Genomic DNA, 27,440 nt, shown 5'->3' with positions numbered 1-27,440 from the left:
GCGTCTGCGCGCGCGCGCACGTCACGACCCTGCAGTGCGCCGGCGCGGGGGGGCGGAGTCTCGCCTGAGCCAATGGGGCCAGGGGGCGGGGAGGCCACGAGCGCGCCCGGAGCGTGGCGGGGAATCTGGCTGTCTCCAGCGAGCTCCCCTGTGCCTGCGGCGCTGGCATGGTTCGTCCGCTCAACTGCATCGTCGCGGTGTCCCAGAACATGGGCATCGGCAAGAACGGGGACCTGCCCTGGCCCCCGCTCAGGTACCTGTCTGGCCGGGGTGGAGGTACCTGGGAGGACAGAGGCTGGCGCGGCTCCCGGGATCCCCGCGCTGAGCCGTGCAGCCGCCGACCTGTTCTCCGCGCTCGGACGGAATCGGACACGGGACGGGACATGAGTGGACGGCCTTGGGCCTCGGCTCCATTGCGCGTCAGGAGCCGCTGCCCCACGAGGCCTCTTCCCCGCGATGCCCTGCCCCAGAGCGAAGTCCCAGCCCTACGATTTCCCCCGTGCACCGTTTGTCTGGCGCCTTAAAGCCTGAGCCCATGGGGTCGCGTCCTGAATAACGCCTTGTTTCTCTAACTTGTAGAAATGAATTCAATTATTTCCGAAGAATGACCACAACTTCCTCAGTGGAAGGTAATGTGGGGTCTTTAAATGATTTGCTATTCGAGAAGGAACTTGCTAAAGTTTGCCAGTGCAAATTTTACTTAAGTAAAAAAAGTTTTCTGTGTTAAGCTGAAACCTTTTACCTTTGATCTGTTTGCAATTCCCAAGGTTCAGTGAACCTCCTTTATTGTGTGTGTGTGTGTGTGTGTGTGTGTGTGTTTTTAAGTTATTTGGCATTTCCTGTGAGTGCTGGTACAGTTGATGTATTGGGCAAAATTGGCAGAGGATTTGGTGGAGATTAGTTTTCTGAAAGATCAGAGGACCCCTTAGGAATAGTTGATGGCAGTGATGAGAACAATGGAGAGGAAAGAATAAAAGTTTTTTAAAAAGCGGTTATATGATAATCGATTTGGAGAGCAGGAACGGAAAGGAGATCCAGGAAGGCATCGAGGATGAACTCTCAAGTTTGATGTAGAGAATAGTATGCAGTTGTAATGATGATGATTTTGAGGTGCCTATAGGATATCCAGGATAATTTCAGGCGCAGAAAACTTGATGATTTGAGCCACTGGACAGAACAGTATAACCAAAGAAAAGAATTGGGAGTGGGGAGATACGCTATTTAAAACCTAAGAAATACATGTATTTGGTCATAGGAGGAAGAATAGCATAGGAAACTGAAACAATAAGTCAGAAAATAGTAAGTGCAATATAATTTTACAGGGCAGATCAAGGCCTTTGGATTTGGAATTTGGGCTACTGGAAAGACAAGATGGCAAGAGCCTGAAGCTCAAAAATTCATAGGAACTACTTTCAAGAGTTCCAAGTAGGTTTGGAAGAGTAGGTCTGGAAGACCCACTTGGTGTCTTGGCTTTTTTTTTTTTTTTTAATATTTAGCTACCCTATATCTTTATCATGATCTCCACTTAGTTGTTAGGCCAAATCTGTGCCATTTCCCTCATCAGAATTCCTCACCTGTTGACTCTTAGTTTTAATAATTGATAACTCTTCATTGAACACCTAAAACTCTGCCTTTGAAAATGCAGTACATGTGGTATTCAGAGTACTATGTATTATAAGGGGAGGGGGGATGGTTTATTCTTGGAGGGAAAAAGAAATTCTGACATTTACAGGCAATATAGAAAATGCTTAATCTTATAGTTTGTGTTAGTGGTTTTGTTTAAACAAAATCAAACTAATGATTCTTTAAGAAAACATATATGCACTCTTGCTGGGTTGTGAAGCTGCCCACAGCCTCTGCAGCGCCGGTTCGATCCCCAGCTGCTCCCCAGCCACCAGAGGAGGGTCCCACATGGCGCGCAGACCTCTCCTGCTGCCCGCTGCTCCCCTTAGCAGTGTACTTCGATACTTCTGCCTGCTCTGCTTCCCGCTCTGGCTCTGGTGAATTCTCTCACCCTCCTGCACTTCTGACTGTACCCAGTGCTTGTATGTATAAATAAATAAATAAAATCTTTAAAAAAAAAACAAGAAAACATATATGCACTCTTTTTGGTAATCAGACACATCAGGAATCAGAAATGTGTATATTCCTTTGACGCAGATATCTCACTCCCAAGGGTATTTTCTCTTAAGGGACTGGAAAAATGAAAGCTGTATACCAAGTTTTTATAGATGCATTATACTTAGAAGGAGAGGGCACAGTTGACAATATTTTAAGCTAATTAAGTAGAACCATAGCTATCTTTGAAAGTATGACTTAGCATAAAGCTAGAGTAAACAAATATGAATATTACTGTCAAATAGCTATAATACTTATTACATGCTGAACACTGTTCTGTCTTCCACCCACACACAACAACCCTAGAAGTAGAAACTATTGTTATCTCTATTTTATAGATAAGAAAAAATAAGGTTTAGAAGTTTTATAAGACATTCTAACAAATGACAAACAAAATACATTCAATTTGAGCACTTTAGCCCAGTTTTTGCTTTTAACTGTATAGTATACATGACTGCAATTCATTAAAACTATATATTAGCTATAAATTGGTTAAAGGAAAAATACTATGTTGCGGTTATAAGTGATAATGTAAAATTTCAAATTTTAATTTATTTAATCTTTTTTGTATTTGGCGGAGGTTTTAATGTGTTAATTTTTTTCAGATTTTAATTTGTTAAAATCAGTCCACTAGATGTCACTATGACATAAATTTCTGTGCCTATACATGAATACATGAAAGTGTGTGTGTATGTGTGTGTGTGTATTCCCAAATATACTTATTCTTTGTGATTTTATAGGTAAACAGAATTTGGTGATTATGGGTAGGAAGACTTGGTTCTCCATTCCTGAGAAAAGTCGGCCTTTAAAAGACAGAATTAATTTAGTTCTCAGTAGAGAACTCAAGTAAGTACTATTCTGTAATTTCTCCGCAAGAAAATCATGTCCTATTTCTTATGGTGGAGGTCAAAGTATGACAAAATAAAATAGTATGACTATAGCTATTGATGAAGCTGCTTTATATCATAAAAATGATTATAGGAAGTTATTGCCACATGACAATATCACTTACTCTGCTACTTAAGTAATTGATTTCATCACCTTGAAAAGTTACATTGTCTCACTATGGTAACCCATTTATGTTTCTTTGTACCATTGTTCAATAGACTCAAATATCACTTGTACAATGTAACTAATAACTAACTTTTACATAGTTTCATATAAAATCAATTTATATGTTTTAGGACTTGGCAAAATTAAGTGGCTCTCCCCTCTCTAGATCCAATCCTAAAATTAAAACTTTATGATGGGCTAAACATTGTTCATAATCTTGTGCCCTGTAATTCCTCGTTTACCACAACACTACTAAAAATTTTCCTGTCCTTCAACCTAACATTGGAGTAGATAATTCCTGATGCCTAGAAAGGCCCTGTGGTCTTAGGTGGACTGGAAGAGTAGTTAATAGTATTAAGACTGCCCACGAAGTGAACTCCAGTGGCTTAACCTTCACCATGGCTTCCATGTCATTTATTCCACACAAGATGTGTCCGACTTCTATTTTATTTTTGTTATTGTTGTCTACATTGATATGAACCCCCTAAAATAAGTTCCCAAACCTCAGGATCTACAGGGGATTGGTGAACATTTGAAGTGAATTAGACCTTAAAGTTTGGGAATGGCATGGTAATCACTCTTCCTTAAACTGATAATGTTATCACCCAAAAAAAGAATGTGGTATCTTAGAGCACTGCTTGCTTAAGAACATTGGTTCTATTAGTGCCATGTATATAGTAAGGGTTCACCAGAGAAGCAGAACCAGCAGCATGTATGTACACACATGCATACGTTTTATTGCAAGAAATTGGTGTACACAATTGTGGGGGCTTACTAAACAACCCAAAAATCTGTAGAGCAGATCATCAGGAAGGGCAGAGACTGAAGCTGCTATTTGTCCAAAGGTCAACTTTCTTCAGGCAAGCCTCAGATTTGCTCTTAAGGCCTTTCAACTGATTGAATCAAGCCCACCCTGATTAAAGTTATCTAATTATTGACTTTAATCACATCTACAAAACACCTTCACAATACCTAGATTAGTGGTTAAATAAGGGCTATATCCTACCCAAATGAACATAATAAAGACCACCAAACCAGGGAAGGAAAAAACATTACACAAATAGGCTAAGAGGATTCAGGCTTTCTTAGATTTTTCTCCCAAATCACTTGTAGAATGAAATAGGTGAAAACCTGGAAGAAAGTACCAGAATATTGGATTGATTCCCTTTGGGTGATGGTGAATATGTTGATGTGTATCTTAACCATCTGCCTCAATCTTAATACTATTCACTTTGTCCTGGTTGCTAGGATATTCTGATGACCTTTTTAGTTGAAGGGATCCAAATTCAGAGATTGTATTGCCATTCTCAGAGACTCTTTAATAACATATTTTTGAATACTACTCAAGTTTATTTATGGCTAGCTTGAGCTAAAACAAACATAAAGAAATCTCAGTGGGAAAGATATTTAGTTGAGCCAGCAAATCTCCTCAAATGATGAGTCTAATTTCTTCTTTATGACCCCCCTGTGGTGAATATAATTGGGTTTGGTTGTTTCTTATGTATTTATATATGACATTTGTTGGTGTAGTTTGCATTTTTTTCAAGGCATAGAAAAATTTAAGTTTTTATTTCAAGCATGCAAAGGAACTAGGAATATAGTTAGGAAAAAATTTTACAGTTTATTTTTTGTCTTTCTGCTTGCTGGTCAATTCCACACATATCCTGAGTACCTGCTGTATGCCAAGCACTGCTAGATCCAAAATAAATAGGGAGAGATTTATACATTTAAATTACTATTGCTTGTGAAAGCTTTTAGAGATACCTAATTTTCTACCTACCACCCCTCAATGTAAGAAACTGAATCCTCAAGGTAACCCCAAAATTGCTGCCAGATACTAGTCATTTGGAGTAAATATTTCCTTAGTAATTTCTAAGATACCTCTTCTAAATTTTCTTCATATGTCAGTTCCTAAATCACCATTTTCCATTTTACCCTCCTCACTTCAACATCCTCAGTTACTAAAATTGCCTTCACTCTGTTTCAATTATTCTGGACTTTGTCTTGTTTTGTTTTGTTTTTTAAGATTGATTTATTTATGCATACAAGAACTGGGATACAGGCCAGCGGTGCGGGGGTTGAAAGGATTAACCAGAGACAGAGTAGGGAACAGAACAGGCAGATCTATTGAAATATAGTGCTGAGGGGAGCACCGGGTAGGTCAAGAGAGGTCTGCTGCACCATGTGGGTCACCTCCCTAGCCAGGGATCAAACTAGTGCTGCAGTGGCTGTGGATAGCTTCATAGTGCTGTGTCTTAACCCCTTGTACCACCAGGGAGGCCCCCTCTGGACTTTGTTTATTAACTAAGCTACCTTCTCCACAAACTCCAAATCTGTTTCTTCTGTATTTAATTATTCCCCTGAACAGCAGCTGCCCTGATACCTTAAAAGATCCCTTTCTTGGCTCACTTAACATCATCCTGGCTTCCTTGTCTTTTTTCACCGTTGAGTCAAAATATATTCTTGGCACTATCTTAAACCCTTTAGAGATGACAAATAGTGAAATAAGTATATATATCGAGGAGATGAGGGAAGAGGCAGCCAGGAGAATGAATAAGTCCCCATTAGCTCTTGATTAATTATTGATATCACTAATAGTTCAAAGGCAATTATATGATTTTTAAAGCATCAGCCTAAGAACTTGACATTAAATTGTATGTTCTCTGTCCAATTACTGTGAAAGCTTAATTCTGCATGTCTCTTCACTTATAAAGAGATTTGCAGCCCTTCTCCCTGCGCACCCAAAAAAATTTTGGAGCTGGGAGAGATTGAGCTGGTCAATGTAAACACTCAAATTAATTAATGTTCTCCCTTTTGGGTTTTTAATTACACAAGTAATAACATGTTCATTTTTAAGTACATCATCCATTTCCATATTGTTTGAAACATAAAAATCCTTTCCCTACCCCCCAAAGGTAACCACATAGTAACAGTTTGAGTATCATACCAAACTATTATCATTCAAACTATTACTATTTTACTCACATTTTATCATGAAAACCTTCTAACATAGAGTGACTTTATTTAGTAAACACCTGTATAGCTATTACACAGATTCTTCTATTATCATTTTACTATGGTTGTTTTATCATACATTCATCATCATTCTTGTTCTTTTTAAGCATTTCAAAATAAATTGCAGACATAGTATATTTTTCCATAAATACTTGAACACATATATCATTAACTAGAGTTCAGTATTTCTTTACAGTTTTTCTTTGACATAAACATTATATCCAATGATATGTTACAAGTCTTAAGTGTACATTTGCTAGGTTTTGACAAATGGGTACACCTATATAATCGCATGTCAAAGATACAGAACATTCCATCACCAAGCAAAAGTTCCCTTTATACCCTTCCTTATGAATGTTTACCCCATCCCTCTAGAATCTGGTTTTCATCCACCATATGTATCATGAAGTATCCAAAGTATTATTTTTTTATTTCATTGTCTACCATACCTATGCAAATATGGGTTGAACTATTTTTCATAGGCCATCCTCATGTTAAGTGCTTTTTGTGAAAGTATTCCTATTTATGATGATTTTAGCTTCATAATGACTGCATCCTATTCAGAATATTTGACTAATATGAATGAGTTTTAATAAAGTTATTTGTAATTCTCTTTTTTAACCTCAGGGAACCTCCACTAGGAGCTCATTATCTTGCCAAAAGTCTGGATGATGCCTTAAAACTTATCCAGCAACCAGAATTAACAAACAAAGTAGACATGGTTTGGATAGTGGGAGGCAGTTCTGTTTATAAGGTAAGTAAAGTTTATCTGTAAATATAAACAAACATTCTACCTTACTTTATTTTAGCTTCCCTGCCATCTGGACTTTAAAAAAATTTAGCATAAGTAAAGGAACCACATAATCCCTATTGTGAGTAAGACATATTATCAACTTGAATTCTTTGTTTCATTGATACTATTATGCAAATTAAATGCAAAAAGTAAGTCTTTAAGTTTTACAACTCTTATTTTCAATTAAAAATTTTTGATGTTTCCAATTTAAAAAACATTTCAAGCCCATACCTTAGAATTTTGCTTCCCTTAGTGTTCTGTTTGCTACTCCTGGATGTGCCCTAGGTACACCGAGTTAGCCCCTTTTCTTTAAGGATAAATGTGTCTTATTAAGAAAGGGATGGGCTCTCAGTTGCTATACACTGACTAGTGGCATATGAATTTTTACTAGCAGAAAACTTTGCCTCAACAATTTTCATTTAAAATGGGGGCCTGAGAAAACAGTCATGTGATTTTCTAAGGGAAAATAGTATGTAAATGAGAAAATATTCCCTTTTTATGGGTACCAAATGACTGACCCCCCCCCAAAAAGATGAGGATAGTAAATAGTGTTCTTTGACTCTTCTGAAATACTAATAAATAGTTAACATTTATGGGAATGAAAAGTTCAGCCTCTATCCTTTGATGGATTGTGGTAACATAGGTACATTAAAATTAATTTTTAAAAAAGTGGTATACCAGGATCCCGGATGGGATCATAAAGAACTCTGTTTCTTAGATTCCTATTTCTACAACTTTTATTTTTTTCTCATTTGTAATAGGGGAGAAATGGTTACCTTCTTTTGATCATTCAGCCAAGTATGAATATTTAAGAAAACATTCAGCTCTTTATTTGGTTCAGTATTCATTTTGAAGATCAATACCATGTGCATTCAAAAATGTTTTCTTTAGGGCATCTGTGGTGACCTTGTGATATTACGGCCAGGGAGCTAACCCACATGGCTTAGCAGACCTTTTTTGTCTCACCCGTTGCTCCCCTTAGTAGTATAGTTTAGTAGATCTGCTGCTTCTGCTCCCCACTCAGTCTCAGGAGAATCCTCTCACCACCACCCCACCTCTGGCCTATACCCCTGTTTTTCTCTGCAAAAATAAAGTTTTTAAAAACTAAATAAAAAATAAAAATGTATTCTTTAAACAGTATAAATACTTAAAAACAAGTCATTTTTACAACTTGATATATTTATATGCATATAATAATGAAGTAGCACCTTTAGGTGATAACTTTGCATTATCTACCTCATATCATAGCTTATAGAACATTTAGGCTTATCTTTTCCTTTGCCAAATTGGCCTGCCAGCTTATTTTTGCAAATAAAGTATCACTGGAACACAGCCACACCCATTGGTTTAATGTTGTGTATGGTCCACAAAGCCTAAAATATTTACCATCTGACCTTTTACAGAAAAGCCTTGCCATGTGTCTTTAACTTTGATACAGATCTTCAAATGCTGCTGTGATTAGTCCCATCCATTTTTGGTACAATAAGAATTAATAGAATATTTATTTGGTTGGGGCAAGAGAATAAAGGATTTGATATAAATTGTGGTATTGAAAATAAAAATGGAACTTTATTCCATGCCCTTATTTGAAATGTTGATGATAACAAACATCTGAAATCATATATGTATGTGTTTCCTATAAGATATTTGATAGTCCCCCGTTTTTTTTGGGTTTAGTGTTCTATAGATGTCTGTTAAGCCCAATTGCTCTAGGTCCTTATTTAGAGCTTTAGTTTCTTTACTTATTTTTTGTCTTGTTGATCTATCCATTGTTGATAGTGGTGTGTTGAAGTCTCCCACTACGTATGTGTTTTCTCTGATGTCTGTTTTCAGAGAGGACAACAGTTGTCTGATATATTTTGGTGCTCTTTCGTTTGGTGAGTATATGTTAATGAGTGTTATTTCTTCTTGAAGTATTGTCCCCTTAATCATAATGTAGTGACCATTGGGGTCTCTTTTTATTTTTTTGAGTTTGAAGTCTGTTTTATCTGATATAAGTATAGCTGTTCCTGCTTTCTTTTTTGGCCCATTTGCTTGTAGGATTGTTTTCCATCCTTTGACTTTGAGCCTATTTTTATCTTTTGTAGCTAAATGTGTTTCCTGGAGACAGCAAAAGGTTGGGTTTTGTTTCTTAATCCAGGCTGCAACTCTGTGTCTTTTTATTGAAGAGTTTAGTCCATTTACATTTAGAGTTAATATTGATATGTTAGCATCTGTATTTGCCATTATGTTTGTCTTTCCTTTGATTTTATTTATTCTTTTAATAACTTTTTTTTTTTTTTTTTTGGTCTTCTTTCGTTGTTATTCGTCCCTCTGAGGTTCTGGCTTTAGGATTCCTTGTAGTATTTTTTGGAGTGGGGGTTTATTCGTAATGAAATTCCAGAGTTTCTCTTTGTCTGGGAAGGTCCATATTCTTTCTTCATGGAGGAAAGAGAGCTTTGCGGGATAGAGTATTCTTGGTTGGCATCTGTTTTCTTGGAGTCTGTTGACTATGTCCCTCCACTCTCTCCTTGCCCGTAGTGTTTCTTCAGAGAAGTCTGATGTCAGCCTGATTGGTTTTCCTTTGAATGTTATCTGTTTCTTCCCTCTTGTCAGCTTCATTATTTTTTCCTTGTCCTGGATTCTTGGGAGCTTTACTATTATGTGTCTTGCTGTGTTTTTCCTTTCGTCGTGGAAGTTTGGTGTTCTTCTTGCTTCTTGTATATCAATTTTCAGCTCCTTCTTCGCATTTGGGAAGTTCTCTTCAATTATCTCCTGGAATATTTTCTCTGTTCCTACATCTCTCTCCTCTCCTTCTGGAATTCCTATAACTCTTATATTTCCTTTCCTCATGGAGTCAGATAGTTCCCGAAGTCTTTCTTCATTCTTTTTCCTTCGTACTTCTCTTTCCTTTTCTGTTTTGGTTCTTTTTATTTCGGTGTCTTCAAGAGAACTTATTCGTTCTTCCATTTCATCTATTCTGCTTTCCTTGCTTTTCCCGGAGTTCTTTAGTTCCTCCATTAATTCTTTGATCTCCTGCATTTCTTTTACTTCCCTCTTTAGGGACTCAATTTCATTCTTCTGACCATTGTTTTCCCTCTTTAGGGACTCAATTTCTTTCTTCTGATCTATCACTTTTTTAATCATGGCAATTTTAAATTCTCTTTCTGGAAGGCTCAGAAGTTCTTCCAAGTTGCTGTCGTTGCAATCTGGGGAGTGGTTTTCTTTTTGTGGTGTGCTTCTTTCCTGAGGAGTTGTTAGGTTGCGTGTGGTTCTTCTACTCCCTACTGTCTGTTTTCTAATTTGTCGTATGCGTTGGGACACTGTGTTGCTAGGACTGACTGGCATCTTGGGTGAACTTCTCCGCTCCCCTCTGGCTCTTCCAGAGCCATCTCTGTCTTCTGGGGGAGCTTTCTGCTGGTTTTAGGCAGTTTTTACTGAAGAAATGTCCCTGTTCTCAAATGGCGAAGCGGGATGCAGTCCCTGCGCCTCCGGTTTCAGGCACACTCTTCTGCGCCCCCGGTCTGTACACATTTTTCTCAAGCGCACACGGATCATTCTCCAGGATTGATCACATACTGGGGCACAAGACAAACATCAACAGATACACCAAGATTGAAATCATACCAACCATCTTTTCTGACCACGAAGGCATCAAACTAGAAATAAATCATAAAAAGAAGGCAAGGAACTATCCTACCTCATGGAGATTAAAAGCCACACTACTGGAAGACCACTGGACTAACGAGGAGATCAAAGAAGAAATTAAAAAATTCTTTGAATTGAATGACAAGGAGGACACCAATATCCTAAATGTATGGGATGCAGCAAAAGCAGTAATAAGAGGAAAATATATAGCAATAGAAGCTCACATCAAAAAACAAGAAAGAACTCAAAGAAACAACCTAATCTCGAAGCTCAAAGATCTAGAAAAAGAACAACAAAAAAACCCCAAATCCAGTAGAAGAAAAGAAATAATAAAAACCAAAGCTGAAATAAATGAAATTGAAACTAAAAAAACAATCCAAAAGATCAATGAAACCAAGAGCTGGTTCTTTGAAAAAATAAATAAAATAGACAAACCCCTAGCCAGGCTCACAAAGGAAAAAAGGGAGAAAGCACAAATACACAGGATCATAAATGAAAGAGGAGAAATCACAACGGACACAGCAGAAATCAAAAGAATAATCAGTAACTACTATGAACAGTTATATGGAAACAAGTTCAACAATCTAGAGGAGATGGACAAATTCCTACAACTCTACAATCACCCAAAGCTAGATAAAGAAGAAATAGAACACCTAAACAGACCAATTACAAGCAGCGAAATTGAAATGGTAATCAAAAACCTCCCCAAAAACAAAAGCCCAGGACCTGATGGATTTACAAATGAATTCTACCAAACATTCAGAGACGAATTAGTGCCTATCCTTCACAAACTCTTCCAAAAAATTGAGAAGGAAGGGACAATACCAAACACGTTCTATGAAGCCAACATTACACTAATACCAAAACCGAATAAGGACAACACAAAAAAGGAAAACTATAGGCCAATCTCCCTAATGAACACTGATGCAAAAATCCTCAATAAAATTTTAGCTATCAGAATCCAACAATGTATCCATAAGATAATTCACCACGACCAAGTTGGATTCATTCCAGGAGCACAAGGATGGTTTAACATCCGAAAATCAATCAACGTTATCCAACACATCAACAAAAAGAAATATAAAAACCATATGATAATATCAATAGATGCTGAGAAAGCTTTCGACAAAGTGCAACACCCATTCATGATACAAGGAACATACCTCAACATCATAAAGGCCATCTATGACAAGCCAACAGCCAGTATCATTCTCAATGGTGAAAAGCTGAAAGCAATTCCATTAAGATCTGGAACAAGACAAGGATGTCCACTCTCACCACTGCTTTTCAATATAATACTGGAAGTCCTAGCCAGAGCAATAAGACAAGAGAAAGACATCCAAGGAATCCAAATAGGAAAAGAAGAAGTCAAACTATCACTATTTGCAGATGATATGATAATATACATAGAGAACCCAAAATCTCCACAGAAAAACTAATTCAACTCATCAGTCAGTTCAGTAAAGTGGCAGGATACAAAATCAACACGCAAAAGTCAGTAGCCTTCCTATACACAAACAATAAATCTGAAGAAGAAGAAATCAAAAAAACCACCCCTTTATTATTGAAACAAAAAAATCAAATATTTGGAATAAATCTAACAAAAGAGGTAAAGGACCTATACAAAGAAAACTATAAAACACTGTTAAAAGAAATAGAAGAAGACACAAAAAATGGAAAGACATCCCCTGCTCATGGATTGGAAGAATAAACATTATTAAAATGGCCATCCTACCAAAAGCAATATACAGATTCAATGCTATTCCAATCAAAATCTCAATGGCATTCTTCAAAGAAATAGAACAATTATTGATGAAATTCATATGGAATCACCAAAAACCCCGAATAGCCAAAGCTCTACTGAAAAAAAAAGAAGGAAATGGAGGCATCAAACTCCCAGACTTCAAACTCTACTACAAAGCCATAATCATCAAAACTGCATGGTATTGGAACAAGAACAGACATACAGACCAATGGAATCGAATAGAAAATCCAGAAATAAACCGACAGATTTATGGTCAACTAATCTTTGACAAAGGAGCAAAGACTATGCATTGGAGCAAAGAAAGTTTGTTCAATAAATGGTGCTGGGAAAACTGGGTCGCTACATGCAAAAGAATGAAGCTTGACCACTACCTCACACCATACACAAAAATCAACTCAAAATGGATTAAAGAACTAGACATAAGACCTGAAACCATAAAATACATAGAAGGAAATATAGGCGAAACACTACGGGATTTGCACATCAAAGACATCTTTACAGACACATCACCCAAAGCAGTGATAGTGAAGACAAAGATAAACAGCTGGGACTACATCAAATTAAAGAGCTTCTGCACAGCAAAAGAGACAATAACAAAAACAAAGAGAAACCCCACCAACTGGGAGAACATTTTTGCACCCAACACTAATGATAAAGGACTGATCACAAAAATCTGCAAAGAGCTGATGAGACTCAGCAACAGCAAAGAAAATAATCCAGTCAAAATGGGCAGAAGAGCTAAAAAAGAACTTCTCCAAAAAGGAAATGCAAATGGCCAACAGGCATATGAAAAATGTTCAACATCACTTGTAATCAGGGAAATGCAAATCAAAACTACCATGAGATACCATCTCACACCAGTGAGAATGGCACATATTAAAAAAACTAGCAACAACAAATGTTGGCGAGGGTGTGGAGAAAAAGGAACTCTTCTGCACTGTTGGTGGGAGTGCAAACTGGTCCAACCACTATGGAGAGCTGTGTGGAGATTTCTGGACCTACTAAACATAGAGCTTCCATATGATCCAGCAATTCCACTCCTAGGTATTTACCCAAAGGACACAGAAACATCAATTCCAAAGAGCACCTGCACCCCTATGTTTATAGCAGCACTGTTTACAATAGCAAGCTTTGGAAACAACCCAAATGCCCAAAAGTAGATGACTGGATCAAGAAGATATGGTACATATATACCATGGAATATTACTCAGCATTCAAAAAAGATAAACACATGCAATTTGCAGCAACATGGATGGCACTGGAAGGGATCATGCTCAGCGAAATAAGCCAAAAAGAAAAAGAAAAATACCGGATGGTCTCACTCATAGCAGGAATCTAGAAAACTTAAATAAGGGACCAGGAAAATGAATATAAGAAAGTGAAAATCAAAATCAACAAAAAACTATGAACCAGAGACACTTTTTGGGGGTTGGGGCGGGAGGGGAAGGATTGGGTCAGAATGGGGCGTTTGCAATTGTATGGGGGAATATAAAATAAAAAGATTAAAAAAAAAAAACCAAAAAATAAATAAATTAATTAATTAATTAATTAATTAAAAAATAAATAAATAAATGCATTGGTACAATGGATACAATGTATATAAATAACATAATAACATAAACAACAATAACATAAAAAAAAAGATATTTGATAGTCAAGAGTTAACTGTGTTCTTGGAGCGATACTTAGGATTCATGATTTTTATTAGAATTTTAAGATATTTGGGCCTCCATGGTGACACAAGGCATAAGTGTCAGCAATACGAAGGTGTCAGCAGCCACTGCAGCATGAGTTCAATCCCCAGCCAGGGAGGTGACCCACATGGCACAGCAGACCTGTCTTCCCCACTGCTCCCCTCAGCAGTGTATTTCAATCAGTCTGCCTGTTCTGCTCCCCACTCTGTCTCTAGTGAATCCTCTGACCCTCTGCACCTCTGGCCTGCACCCCAGTTCTTGTATGCATAAATGAATAAAATAAATCTTTTTAAAGATATTTGTTCTTATCAGCTATAGTTTGAGAAATCTTTAAAATATGATGTCAACAAAGTGCAACACCCATTCATGATAAAAGCCCTTGAAATTCTTGGGATACAAGGACAATACCTCAACATCATAAAGGCCATCTATGACAAGCCAACAGCCAGTATCATTCTCAATGGTGAAAAGCTGAAAGCAATTCCATTAAATCTGGAACAAGACAAGGATGTCCATCTCACCACTTTTTCAATATATACTGGAAGTCCTAGCCAGAGCAATAAAGACAAGAGAGACATCCAAGGAATCCAAATAGGAAAAGGTCGTCAAACTATCACAATTTGCAGATGATATGATAATATACATAGAGAACCCCAAAAAGTCCACAGAAAACTAATTCAACTCATCAATCAGTTCAGTAAAGTGGCAGGATATACAAATCAACGCAAAAGTCAGTAGCCTTCCTATACACAAACAATAAAATCTGAAGAAGAAGAAATCAAAAAACCATCCCTTTTTTTATTGAAACAAAAAAATCAAATATTTGGGAATAATCTAACAAAAGAGGTAAAAGGACCTATACAAAGAAAACTATAAAACACTGTTAAAAGAAATAGAAGAAGACACAAAGAAATGGAAACATCTCCCTGCTCCATGGATTGGGAAGAATAAACATTATTAAAATGGCCATCCTTCCAAAAGCAATATACAAGATTCAATGCTATTCCAATCAAAATTTCAATGTCATTCTTCAAAGAAATAGAACAATTATTGATGAAATTCATATGGAATCACAAAAAAACCCGAATAGCCAAAGCTCCCTGAAAAAAAAAAGAAGGGAAATGGAGGCATTCACACTCCCAGACTTCAAACTCTACTACAAAGCCATAATCATCAAAACTGCATGGTATTGGACAAGAACAGACATACAGACCAATGGAATCGAATAGAAAATCCAGAAATAAACCGACAGATTTATGGTCAACTAATCTTTGACAAAGGAGCAAAGACTATGCATTGGAGCAAAGAAAGTTTGTTCAATAAATGGTGCTGGGAAAACTGGGTCGCTACACAAAAGAATGAAGCTTGACCACTACTCACACCATACACAAAAATCAACTCAAAATGGATTAAAGAACTAGACATAAGACCTGAAACCATAAAATATAGAAGGAATATAGGCGAAACACTACGTGATTTGCACATCAAAGACATCTTTACAGACACATCACCCAAAGCAGCGATAGTGAAGGGGAAGATAAACAGCTGGGACTACATCAAATTAAAGAGCTTCTGCACAGCAAAGGACAATAACAAAAACAAAGAAAACCCCACCAACTGGGAGAACATTTTTGCACCAACACTAATGATAAGGACTGATCACAAAAATCTGCAAAGAGCTGATGAGACTTAACAACAACAAAAGAAAAGAATCCAGTCAAAAAATGGGCAGAAGAGCTAAAAAGAAACTTCTCTGAAGAGGAAATGCAAATGGCCAACAGGCATATGAAAAAATGTTCAACATCACTTGTCATCAGGGAAATGCAAATCAAAACTACCATGAGATACCATCTTACACCAGTGAGAATAGCACATATTAAAAAAACTAGCAACAACAAATGTTGGCGAGGTGTGGAGAAAAGGAACTCTTCTGCACTGTTGGTGGGAGTGCAAACTGGTCCAACCACTGTGGAGAGCTGTGTGGAGATTTCTTGACCTACTAAATAGAGCTTCCATATGATCCAGCAATTCCACTCCTAGGTATTTACCCAAAGGACACAGAAACATCAATTCCAAAGAGCACCTGCACCCCTATGTTTATAGCAGCACTGTTTACAATAGCTAAGCTTTGGAAACAACCCAAATGCCCAAAAATAGATGACTGGATCAAGAAGATGTGGTACATATATTACATGGAATATTACTCAGCATTCAAAAAAGATAAACACATGCAATTTGCAGCAACAGGATGCACTGGAAGGGATCATGCTCAGCGAAATAAGCCAAAAAGAAAAAGAAAAATACCGGATGGTCTCACTCATAGCAGGAATCTAGAAAACTTAAATAAGGGACCAGGAAAACAAGTAACTATAAGAAAGTGAAAATCAAAATCAACAAAAAACTACAAACCAGAGACACTTTTAGGGGGGCGGGGGTGGGAGGGGAGGGATTGGGTCAGAATGAGGGGGTGCAATTGTATGGGGAATATAAAAATAAAATTTATTATTAAAAAAAAAAAAAACCTTAAAAAAAAAATTAAAAAAAAAAAAAAAAACCTTGAGTCTAGGCTGCCCCATTGTCATCCAGTTAAAGACTACATTTCCCAGATGTCCTTGCAGCTAAAAAAAAAAAAAAAATATGATGTCAAATACAGTCATTAGCAACAAGAGGCAGATAAATTGCTACCATTGTAGCTATTCCTAAAAAATGAAAGCATTACTAAATTTTAGGTCAATGTACTAAATGTGCCATTGGGATTTTCAGTAGTCAAGATTTTATGATATTATACTGTCTTACCCATATGTACATATGTAAATTTTTCTATGGATAATAACCAAATAATTTGGGGTTCTTAGTTTTTAAATAACAACTAAAGAAAAAAGATAAATCGGCATGCACAAATGAAAAGAGAGTTCAGATAAGCAAACTAGAAGCAAGGGCTTATATTTAAATGCACTCTCATAATTATTGATAATGATTGGTGTTGCCATTCTGAACATAACTAAGGCATACTTTGGCATACTTTGCAGGACCCAAACTAAAGAATAGGATATTTAAATAGCATACTTTGGAGGTAATACATGATATAGCTTATCTTTATACTTAATAGAAACTTGACTATGTAACTAATAAATTGATGCCTTTTGTTTATTTCAAAGGAAGTCATGAATAAACCAGGCCATGTTAGACTGTTTGTGACAAGAATCATGCAAGAATTTGAAAGTGACACATTTTTTCCAGAAATTGATTTGAAGAAATATAAACTTCTCCCAGAGTAAGTAAAATTTATTTATTAATCTGGAACACTCTTTGATTCCTTACTTAAGATTATAGAAAAGGGCCTCCCCTGGTGGCGCAGCAGTTGAGCGCTGGGCTGTGAGGCTGCCCGCAGCCTCTGCAGTGCCGGTTCGTTCCCCAGCCGCTGGTGAGGGTCCCACCAAAAAAAAAAAAAAAAAAAAAGATTATAGAAAAGAGTATGTCTCTTTGGATTTGGGGCAATAACAGACTTGGGAATATACAGGTTTTAATGATTTTACTGAAATTCAGAGAGTAGTCATCAGTTCATTGTATGCAGTTTTTGTTTAGCATCAGATACTGCCCTAAGCATTAAAGAAATCATGTTTACCAAGACATTTGTCACAGGTCACCAGGAGATTACATTTTTTGTAGTAGAAGAGGAGAGTGGAGAGGGCCTCCCTGGTGGCGTAAGGGGTTAAGACGCAACCTATGAAGCTATCCACAGCCACTGTAGCATGAGTTCGATCCCTGGCCAGGGAGCTACCCACATGGCACAGCAGACCTCTCATGACTTGCCCACTGCTCCCCTCAGCAGTGTATTTCAGTAGATCCATCTGTTCTGTTCCCCACTCTGTCTCTGGTGAATCTTCTCACCATACCCCCTGCACCTCTGGCCTGTACCCCAGTTCTTGTATGCATAAATAAATCTTTAAAAAAAAAAGAGAGGAGAGTGGAGAATGATTGATAAACATCAAAAGAAATGATGTGTGGAGAATTGAAGGACTGTGACATGGTAGATACTGTATACTCTGAGAATTTCTCTCTGAAGAGTAATGTCTACACTGAGATCTAAATGGGAAGAAGCCAATCTCCTCCCCTTAAGAAACATTAGTCCTTTTCTCTATATATAGCTATTTCTATTCTGGACATTTCATGTAAGCAGAATCATATAATGTGTAGTTTTTCTTGGAATTGTCTTCTTTGACGTAGCATACAATTTTTTAGTTTGTCCATATTGCAATATATATCAGTTTTTGCGTCACAAATTTTCTCCCATTATCTGAATTGCCTTTCATTTTCTTAACATTATTTGCAACAAAAAGGTTTTTAATTTTAGTATTATCGAGTTTTCCTATTTTTTCTTTTGACACTTGTCCTTTTGGTGTTATATCTAAGAAACTATTGCCTGCTCAGAGCTCATGGAGTTATTCCTGTTCTTCAGAAAGTTTTTGTGAAGTACAAGTGCTCCAACTTTGGTGTTCTTTTTCAAGATGGTTTGGCTGTTCTGGGCTCCTTACATTTCTATATTTTATGATTAGCTTGTTAATTTCTGCCAAAAATCAAGTTAAGATTCTGACAGGGATTATATTGTCTCTGTAAATTACTTTGGTATTGCCATCTTTGCAATATTAGTCTTCTAAACCATGAACATGTGATGTCTTTCTTCTTACTTTGGTCTTTTAATTTCTTTCAACAGTGTTGTGTAGCTTTCACTATATGAGTCTTGTACTTCATTGTGAAATTTCTCCATAAGTAATTTTGCTGTTAATATAAATGAAGCTCTTATTTATGTAGTCTTCTGTTCAGACTGTTTATTGATAATACATATAAAAGTAATTGATTTTGGCTTATTGATCTTGTATCTGAGATCTTACTGAACTCATTTGCTAGTTCTAATTATGGATTCCTTACGATTTTCCATATACAGGACATATCATTTGCAAGTAGAGGTAGTTTTACTTCTTCCTTTCTAATCTGAATATTTATTTATTTTTCTTGCCTAATTGCCTTGGTCAGAATCATCAATACAGTGCTGAATAGAAGTAACAAGAACAGACATCCTTTTCCTGTTTCTGGCCTTAGAAGTAAAGTATTCAATATTTAACCATTAAGCAAGATGTTAACTGGGGGATTTTCATACATGCCCTTCATCATATTGAGGAAGAGCTCTTCTATTTCTAGTTCACTGCGTTTTTATCGTGAAGTGGTATTAGATTTTATCTAATGCTCTTACGGAGTATTGAGATGATGGTGCAGTTGTTACCTTTAAAAAGATAAAATACACTAATACTTAATATACGATTAATATGCTATATATTACATCCATTTTTATGTTAAACTAACTTTGCTTTTCTGTGATAAATCCACTTGGTAATAATGTAGAATCCTTTTTATATGTTTGGATCCCATTTGCTACTATTTAGTTGAGGATTTTTGTATTTATATTCAAAATGGATATTGGTCTGTAGTTTTCTTTTTTTGTAATGTCTTCACCTTGTTTTGGTATCAGGATAATACCAGTCTTACAGAATGAGTTGAGAAATTGTCCCTCCTCTTATTGTCTGAAAGAATTTGTGAAGGATTGGTAGTAATTCTTCTTTAAATGTCTTAGAAAATTGTAGTGACTATATTGGAATAGGAAATTGCTATCCAAAGCCAAAATCCAAGAATATTACTCCAAAATGGACATTCTGAACAACAATATAGAAGAAAATGATGAAAGGTCCTTTTTTTCATTGTAGCATTTGATCAAATCTGTACCAATATAACAGTCTCTTTAAAATGTCATGGGGGAAATCCTCTTAGGGGAGGATTAAGAATAGGTCAGTTTTTCATGAATAGGTTTTCATGGGGAAAAAGGAAACCTCTGAAAGCAGAATATATTTTGTCTCTAGAAATCTGTAAAATGGCCCAATTATTAAAACCTCTGTGTATTGCTCCCTACTGTCCAGAAATGAACTCTGATCATTCTTTATTCTCCTTTATTTCCCACAGCTACCACTTAGTTTACACCCCCATTTTCCCTATCAGTGGACCTCTGTGGGTTATATAGATTTCAATTCAAAAATAATATCATTTATTAATACCACATTTCCTGGTCATAAGAGCACTAGTGTAATGAAATAAAGTTGAAGAGAACTATAGTGAAGCAAGAGAATAAAATTAGAATGTAGATGAAGCCACCAATAATGTTAACCTAAAAGCAAAAGATAATATTAACAAAGTAAGATGATGTCTGCTTTTTTGCACCATGAGTCCTGTCAATACTGTTATTCTTCTGACGGCACCATGCCAGACAGCCTGTCCTCTGAGATACTGCTTTCATTCATCTTGGCTTGAAGATATCTTTATCTCAGACCTTTTCATACTAACCTTCAACTAAACTAAATCTTCAACTAAACCGTTTTACACCAGCAGTTTTCTACTTAATGAGCCCCAAATAGACTTCTCCTTCTAGTTAACAACCTTCCATATGTGACCATGCAGTCAAAAATGAGAAAGACCAGAAGAAACCTTTGAGATAGTAGTTGGCTCCAGAGCTGGGACTGATGCCCCTTACCAGGGGACAACTTGAAGCAGATTTGCAGGTTTTAAATGGACTGACATTTCCTCTTCTGTTCCCATTACTTCCAGATGTCCAACAGGATCCTAGCATATTTGTCCACCTGTACATCCCCCTATTCCTGAGTCTGTGGCTTCTGTAGAGTATTTTATTTCACTTGTGATTTCCTTCTTATATATAATATTTCAAGAACTCTGTTTGCCTCTTCCTTAGACCTTCCATCAAATTATCTCTGTATTATTTTCATGATCCTTTGTCTCTTCAAATCTTATGTTTATTTATATTCATTGGCTTCCTTAATGCTTGAAGATTCTAAAAGGGAGTTTGTCCCTGGGTGGTTGATAACAAATGGAGGGTATTTCTAAATCCTGTTAGATTTAACCTCAGAGTTCAAATATGACTGTTAGAGAGTTTACTCTTTAGTAAAGTTTAGGATTATGGTTATGAGGCAGTTATAATCATCCTTAAAACGACTGCATATGTATGTGAGTATTAGAGAATGAAGCTTTTTTTAAAGATATTTTTTATAATTAAATTTTGAGAAATTTCCATTTTAGTTTCACAGAAAAGATAGGCATTAATACGTTGGCTTACTGAGCATATATAATAGCTTATTTCTAAGTTATTATTCATGGTTTTAGAAGTAACTGCTTTATACTTTGCTTTTATCTTCCTAACCAACAATCTTGATACTCTTGAGAATTTTACACACACACACATACACACACTCAAATTGTTGCTTTTGGTAACCTATTCCCAAGAAACTACAATAATGGTTTTAAGGCTTAGTAAAATTATTTCTTCAAAGAAAAAAGTTATACTGCTACTAAAACAGTGAACAGAAAGAGCTTAGTAAATGAGTAGTAAATAGAAGCCTAGCTTCTTCCTCTGATATATAAATTATTCAAGAGAAAAAACACCTTTCTCTTTTTCTTAAACATTATGTTATTGTTATTTTGGGTTTCTAATTATATTTTTATCAGAATAGCTGATCTCTAATTCATAAAGAGTTAATACCTATTATTAGTCAATATTGTGTTAGATATCATAAGATTTTTAAATTTTTTCCTGATTAATCCTGTCCACAGTGAGTTAAGAAAATAGTTGAAACAAAACAGACTAACAATATTAATGGGTAACATTTGTAGAGCGCTGAGTGTAACGGGCACAATGCTGAATTCTTTATAAGGATAAAGATTGTTTATTGCTAATCAGGTTTCACACAGCAGAACCAGAGCCCAACACAAGTCTGATTAAAGAAGGTGTTCTTTTCACCCACACTGAGGTGGTGTGGAAGTGCACCAAGATTTGGTGTGGTCAGAACAGCCTTCAGCAGAGAATCTGGGTTTTGGTTTCTTGTTGTTAAAAAGCACCACACAACATACGATCTTTTCTTAATAAAATTTCAGTATACAATACAGGATTCTTAATTCTAGGCACAGTATTGCACAGCAGAGCTCTAAAACTTAGACATCTTGCCTAACCATAACTATACCCTCTGAACAGCACTTCCCTGCTTCCTCCTCCCTCAAACTCCTGTCCGTGCCTGTCTACTCTGATTCTTTTACTCTGAGAATTTTAGAGATCTCACATAAGTAGGGTTATGCAGAATTTATTCTATGACTAACTTATTTATGTCTACCAATTTTATTCATATTATTATGACAGAATTTCCTTTTTATTACTGAGTAATATCCCATTGTATGTATAAGTCGCCTTTTTTTAATCCATTCATCTGTTCATGGATATTGACTATTATGAATAATGCTGCATTGAACATAGGAATGCATCTATCTCTTTAAGGTTCTGACCACAGTTTAAAAAAAAAAGAAAGAAATAACAAGTGTTGGTAGGACTGTAAAGAAATTGAAATTCTTATAAACTGTTGGCGGAAATGTAAAATGGTATAGCCAATATGGAAAACAGTGTGATGGTTCCTCAAGAACAAAAATAGAATTATCACATGACCCAGCAATCCTCCTTCTTGATATATGCCCAAAGGTGACCTAGGTTTTGAAGCTGGAATGTACATGTGCTTCAGTAAGCATTTAGAGAATAGAAAAGATCAGATAAAACAGTGATTCTTGTAAAGGAATATAGTAACCCACACACTGGGGGATGGGAGCAGCAACAGCCCACTGATTAAATAGTAATCAAGAATCACCACACCAGGCACATAACTAATTCTGGTCTAACCAACCAAAAGTTGTACTTCCTTTTTCTTTTGCTCACCTAAGAAAACCAATACCAAGTGTAAGATTGTGCAAAAAGTCTTAAGAAAGTTCATTTGACCTGGATTATAGAGTAGAAAGACAAAAGAAAACTAACAGTGGTTAGTTTTGGGAAGAAGAATCCAGAGTCAGAAGGAGCTGAGGAAGAATTACACTTTTCATTGTCTTTTTTTTTTTTAAAGATTTATTTATTCAAGAAAATCCAGAAATAAACCCACAGATTTATGGTCAACTAATCTTTGACAAAGGAGCAAAGACTATGCATTGGAGCAAAGAAAGTTTGTTCAATAAATGGTGCTGGGAAAACTGGGTTGCTACATGCAAAAGAATGAAGCTTGACCACTACCTCACACCATACACAAAAATCAACTCAAAATGGATTAAAGAACTAGACATAAGACCTGAAACCATAAAATACATAGAAGGAAATATAGGCGAAACACTACGTGATTTGCACATCAAAGACATCTTTACAGACACATCACCCAAAGTAGTGATAGTGAAGGCAAAGATAAACAGCTGGGACTACATCAAATTAAAGAGCTTCTGCACAGCAAAAGAGACAATAACAAAAACAAAGAGAAACCCCACCAACTGGGAGAACATTTTTGCACCCAACACTAATGATAAAGGACTGTTCACAAAAATCTGCAAAGAGCTGATGAGACTCAATAACAACAAAGAAAATAATCCAGTCAAAAAATGGGCAGAAGGGCTAAAAAGAAACTTCTCTGAAGAGGAAATGCAAATGGTCAACAGGCATATGAAAAAATGTTCAACATCACTTGTCATCAGGGAAATGCAAATCAAAACTACCATGAGATACCATCTTACACCAGTGAGAATGGCACATATTAAAAAAACTAGCAACAACAAATGTTGGCGAGGGTGTGGAGAAAAAGGAACTCTTCTGCACTGTTGGTGGGAGTGCAAACTGGTCCAACCACTATGGAGAGCTGTGTGGAGATTTCTGGACCTACTAAACATAGAGCTTCCATATGATCCAGCAATTCCACTCCTAGGTATTTACCCAAAGGACACAGAAACATCAATTCCAAAGAACACCTGCACCCCTATGTTTATAGCAGCACTGTTTACAATAGCTAAGCTTTGGAAACAACCCAAATGCCCAAAAATAGATGACTGGATCAAGAAGATGTGGTACATATATACCATGGAATATTACTCAGCATTCAAAAAAGATAAACACATGCAATTTGCAGCAACATGGATGGCGCTGGAAGGGATCATGCTCAGCGAAATAAGCCAAAAAGAAAAAGAAAAATACCGGATGGTCCTCACTCATAGCAGGAATCTAGAAAACTTAAATAAGGGACCAGGAAAATGAATAAATATAAGAAAGTGAAAATCAAAATCAACAAAAAACTATGAACCAGAGACACTTTGGGGGGGCGGGGGCGGGAGGGGAGGGATTGGGGTCAGAATGGGGGGGGCTGCAATTGTATGGGGAATATAAAAATAAAATTTATTATTTAAAAAAAAAAAAGATTTATTTATTCATGCATACAAGAACCCAGGTACAGGCCAGATGCATGGGAGAGTGAGAGGATTCACCAGAGACAGAGCGGGGAACAGAACAGGCAGAATGACTGAAATACACTCCTGAGGGGAGCAGAGGGGCTAGTCAGGAGAGGTCTGCCGCGCCATGCGGGATTCTTGCCAGCCAACAGGAATTGAACTAGCACTGCAGAGGCTGTGGACAGCTTCATAGTGCTGCGCTCAACCACCTATGCCACCAGGGGAGGCGCACACTTTTCTTTTTTTTTTCTTTTCTTTTTTTTTTTTTTAATACAAGCACTGGGTATAGTCAGAAGCACAGGGGGTTAGAGAATTCACCAGAGCCAGAGTGGGGAACAGAACAGGCAGACTGAAGAAATACACTGCTGAGGGGAGCAGCGGGCGTGGCAGGAGAGGTCTGTCGCGCCATGTGGGACCCTCGGTGGCCAGCCAGGATCAAACCGGCGCTGCAGAGGCTGCAGGCAGCTTCACAGCGCGGCAATCAACCACTGCGCCACCAGGGGAGGCCCATACTTTTCATTTTCTAACTCTCTACAGTTTGAAATTTCTTGTACCATTTATATATGTAGTATATTTGCGTCATAGTCATCCAGCTTAATAGTAGCTTATCTTTGTGAAGAAAACAGGAAGAGAAAACTTACTTTTATATATCACTGATGCCTTCTGGCTGAGTGTCAGGGAAGCTGTCTTTTTAATTAATACATTATTTAATTATAAATATTTTTCTTTTACAGATACCCAGGTGTTCTTTCTGATGTCCAGGAAGAGAAAGGCATTAAGTACAAATTTGAAGTTTATGAAAAGAATGATTAATGTGAAGGCATCTTCTGATTTTTTTCAAGCTTCCCCCCTCCAAAAATTATGTATTTTAATATTTTTTGAAAATATGTTGACTTTATATCTGTGTGTAATTATTTCCAAGCATTGTGTGTTTACTCCCCATTAATCTTAACAAGACTATATCAGATACCACTTATGAAACATTTCTTGCTATAAGTGTCTAGATGCCTATGAAGGGGACAGGACTGGACTGCATATCTACCAAGGCAGCCCCAAATGGGAGAGTCAGTCCACAGATAACATGAACTGAAACCAGGGTCCAGAGAGATAGAAGCTAGATAGCTGAGAAGTCAGAGATGGATTATAAACAGAAGAGCTAGCACTCAGGTATTAAAAGAAAATTAGATCAAAACAGGGACTCTGAATTACCCTGTGCCTGTGACACTTCTGAAAAAAATTATGCTCAGAATCACTAAGTTGAGAACTCCAATATATTCAGTAGGGATAGTAAAGAAGCGTGGTAAAAGTAGACTACGTTTTTGATGGTTAAAACAGTAGGTGTGAGACCTTTAAAAACTTTCTGATCTTTAATGAGATTCCATATGCTACTACAATGGTAGAAGAATCAGTTACTCATTTTAAAAAAAAAGAGTAATGATAAGTGTAATGGCTAAAATTAAAAATTCAAAGAAATAATGAGAATAGATGTTGTTAGAAACCAAAGTGAGAAACTAAAACATGTTTACCCATCATGTTAGCAAAATTTTAGATTATTAGGTACCTAAGCCCTGTAGATTGGTATAGTCTATTGTAAATGAACAATATCAATTAAAATTAAATATATTCAAGGACCCAATCTGCCATCACCACAATCTTGAACTTCCCAGGCTGGAGAACTATGAGAAATAAGTCTTTGTTGTTAATGAGCCACCTAGTTTTTGATGCTGTATTATAACAACCCAAGTGGACTAAGATACCACTAAGTCTGATAACTATCTGGGGATAGTAAGAGGAAAAGCGAGGATTGTGGTGTAAGACCTAAATCCTCATTTATCATACCAGGAAATGACTAGATAATGTGTAAAGTAACAAATGATGAAATAACTATTTGAGGGGGGGAAAAACTGCTCTAAGAGTTCAGTCATTGCTCTGGAGAACTGGAGAGGAAAGACAGGAGACCGCTAGAATTTTGTAAGCTTTAAAGGGCTAAAAAAAATACATGGCATATGCATTCATTTGAAAAACTAAAGGAAAAGTTAATTGAGGTGTGGGTGGGGAAACCATGCAGATAACTACCAGATGGAAAAGCTAAAAGAATGGAAAACTCTTTTTCTTTCTGGCTTATTTCGCTGAGCATGATCCCTTCCAGCGCCATCCATGTTGCTGCAAATTGCATGTGTTTATCTTTTTTGAATGCTGAGTAATATTCCATGGTGTATATGTACCACATCTTCTTGATCCAGTCATCTATTTTTGGGCATTTGGGCTGTTTCCAAAGCTTAGCTATTGTAAACAGTGCTGCTATAAACATAGGGGTGCAGGTGCTCTTTGGAATTGATGTTTCTGTGTCCTTTGGGTAAATACCTAGGAGTGGAATTGCTGGATCATATGGAAGCTCTATGTTTAGTAGGTCAAGAAATCTCCACACAGCTCTCCATAGTGGTTGGACCAGTTTGCATTCCCACCAACAGTGCAGGAATCTAGAAAACTTTAAATAAGGGACCAGGAAAATGAATAACTATAAGAAAGTGAAAATCAAAATCAACAAACAACTATGAACCAGAGACACTCTGTGGGAGGTGGGGGGTGGGGAGGGGAGGGATTGGGGTCAAAATAAGGGGGTTGCAATTGTATGGGGAATATAAAAATAAAATTTATTTAAAAAAAAAAAGAATGGAAAACTCTTGCTTCCAAAAAGGACAATCGAGGTTAGGGAGAGAGAGCAGGGAACTATTTCTCTGTTCAACTTTAGAAGCCATTTTTTTTATCATTTTTGTGTATTTCTTTAATAAAACAATTATTTCTTAATAAGTTGCATTAGTTCATAAGTGTTTTTAAACACCTCACATAAAATTTCAAAGACATATGGCAACTGATCTCCATAGTCAGCTTAAGACCTAGAAAGACAACTCTTTAATTAGCCCAAAGTCACACACAATTTTAAAGATCAGTTGTGAGGAAAGCATCAGACTTGACGGTGCCTGATTTGTTGATCTTTCAAGACGGACATGAGTCTCACTTTTTC

General features: G+C 36.8%; 1 protein-coding gene across 2 annotated transcripts; it reads left to right on the top strand.

The window, feature by feature from the left end:
- Positions 1 to 96: 96 nt before the first annotated feature.
- Positions 97 to 26,585, top strand: DHFR (dihydrofolate reductase). 2 transcript variants are annotated; one of them, XM_037530093.2, is made up of 6 exons: positions 97 to 253; positions 580 to 629; positions 2,859 to 2,964; positions 6,814 to 6,940; positions 17,224 to 17,339; positions 25,150 to 26,585. In XM_037530093.2, exons 1-6 carry the CDS (start codon positions 168 to 170, stop codon positions 25,226 to 25,228), a joined length of 564 nt encoding a protein of 187 aa, XP_037385990.1. In that variant the 5' UTR covers positions 97 to 167; the 3' UTR covers positions 25,229 to 26,585. The 2 variants fall into 2 exon arrangements, with proteins under 2 accessions (XP_037385990.1, XP_037385991.1); XM_037530094.2 differs by lacking the exon at positions 580 to 629 and having other exon boundaries at positions 222 to 253.
- The last annotated feature ends 855 nt before the right edge of the window (positions 26,586 to 27,440 follow it).

The sequence above is a fragment of the Talpa occidentalis genome, unplaced genomic scaffold, assembly GCF_014898055.3.
Source record: "Talpa occidentalis isolate TD23 unplaced genomic scaffold, MPIMG_talOcc4v2.1 talOcc4.6, whole genome shotgun sequence".
Taxonomy (NCBI): Eukaryota; Metazoa; Chordata; class Mammalia; order Eulipotyphla; family Talpidae; genus Talpa; species Talpa occidentalis.
This window is presented reverse-complemented; position numbering and strand designations above follow the sequence as displayed.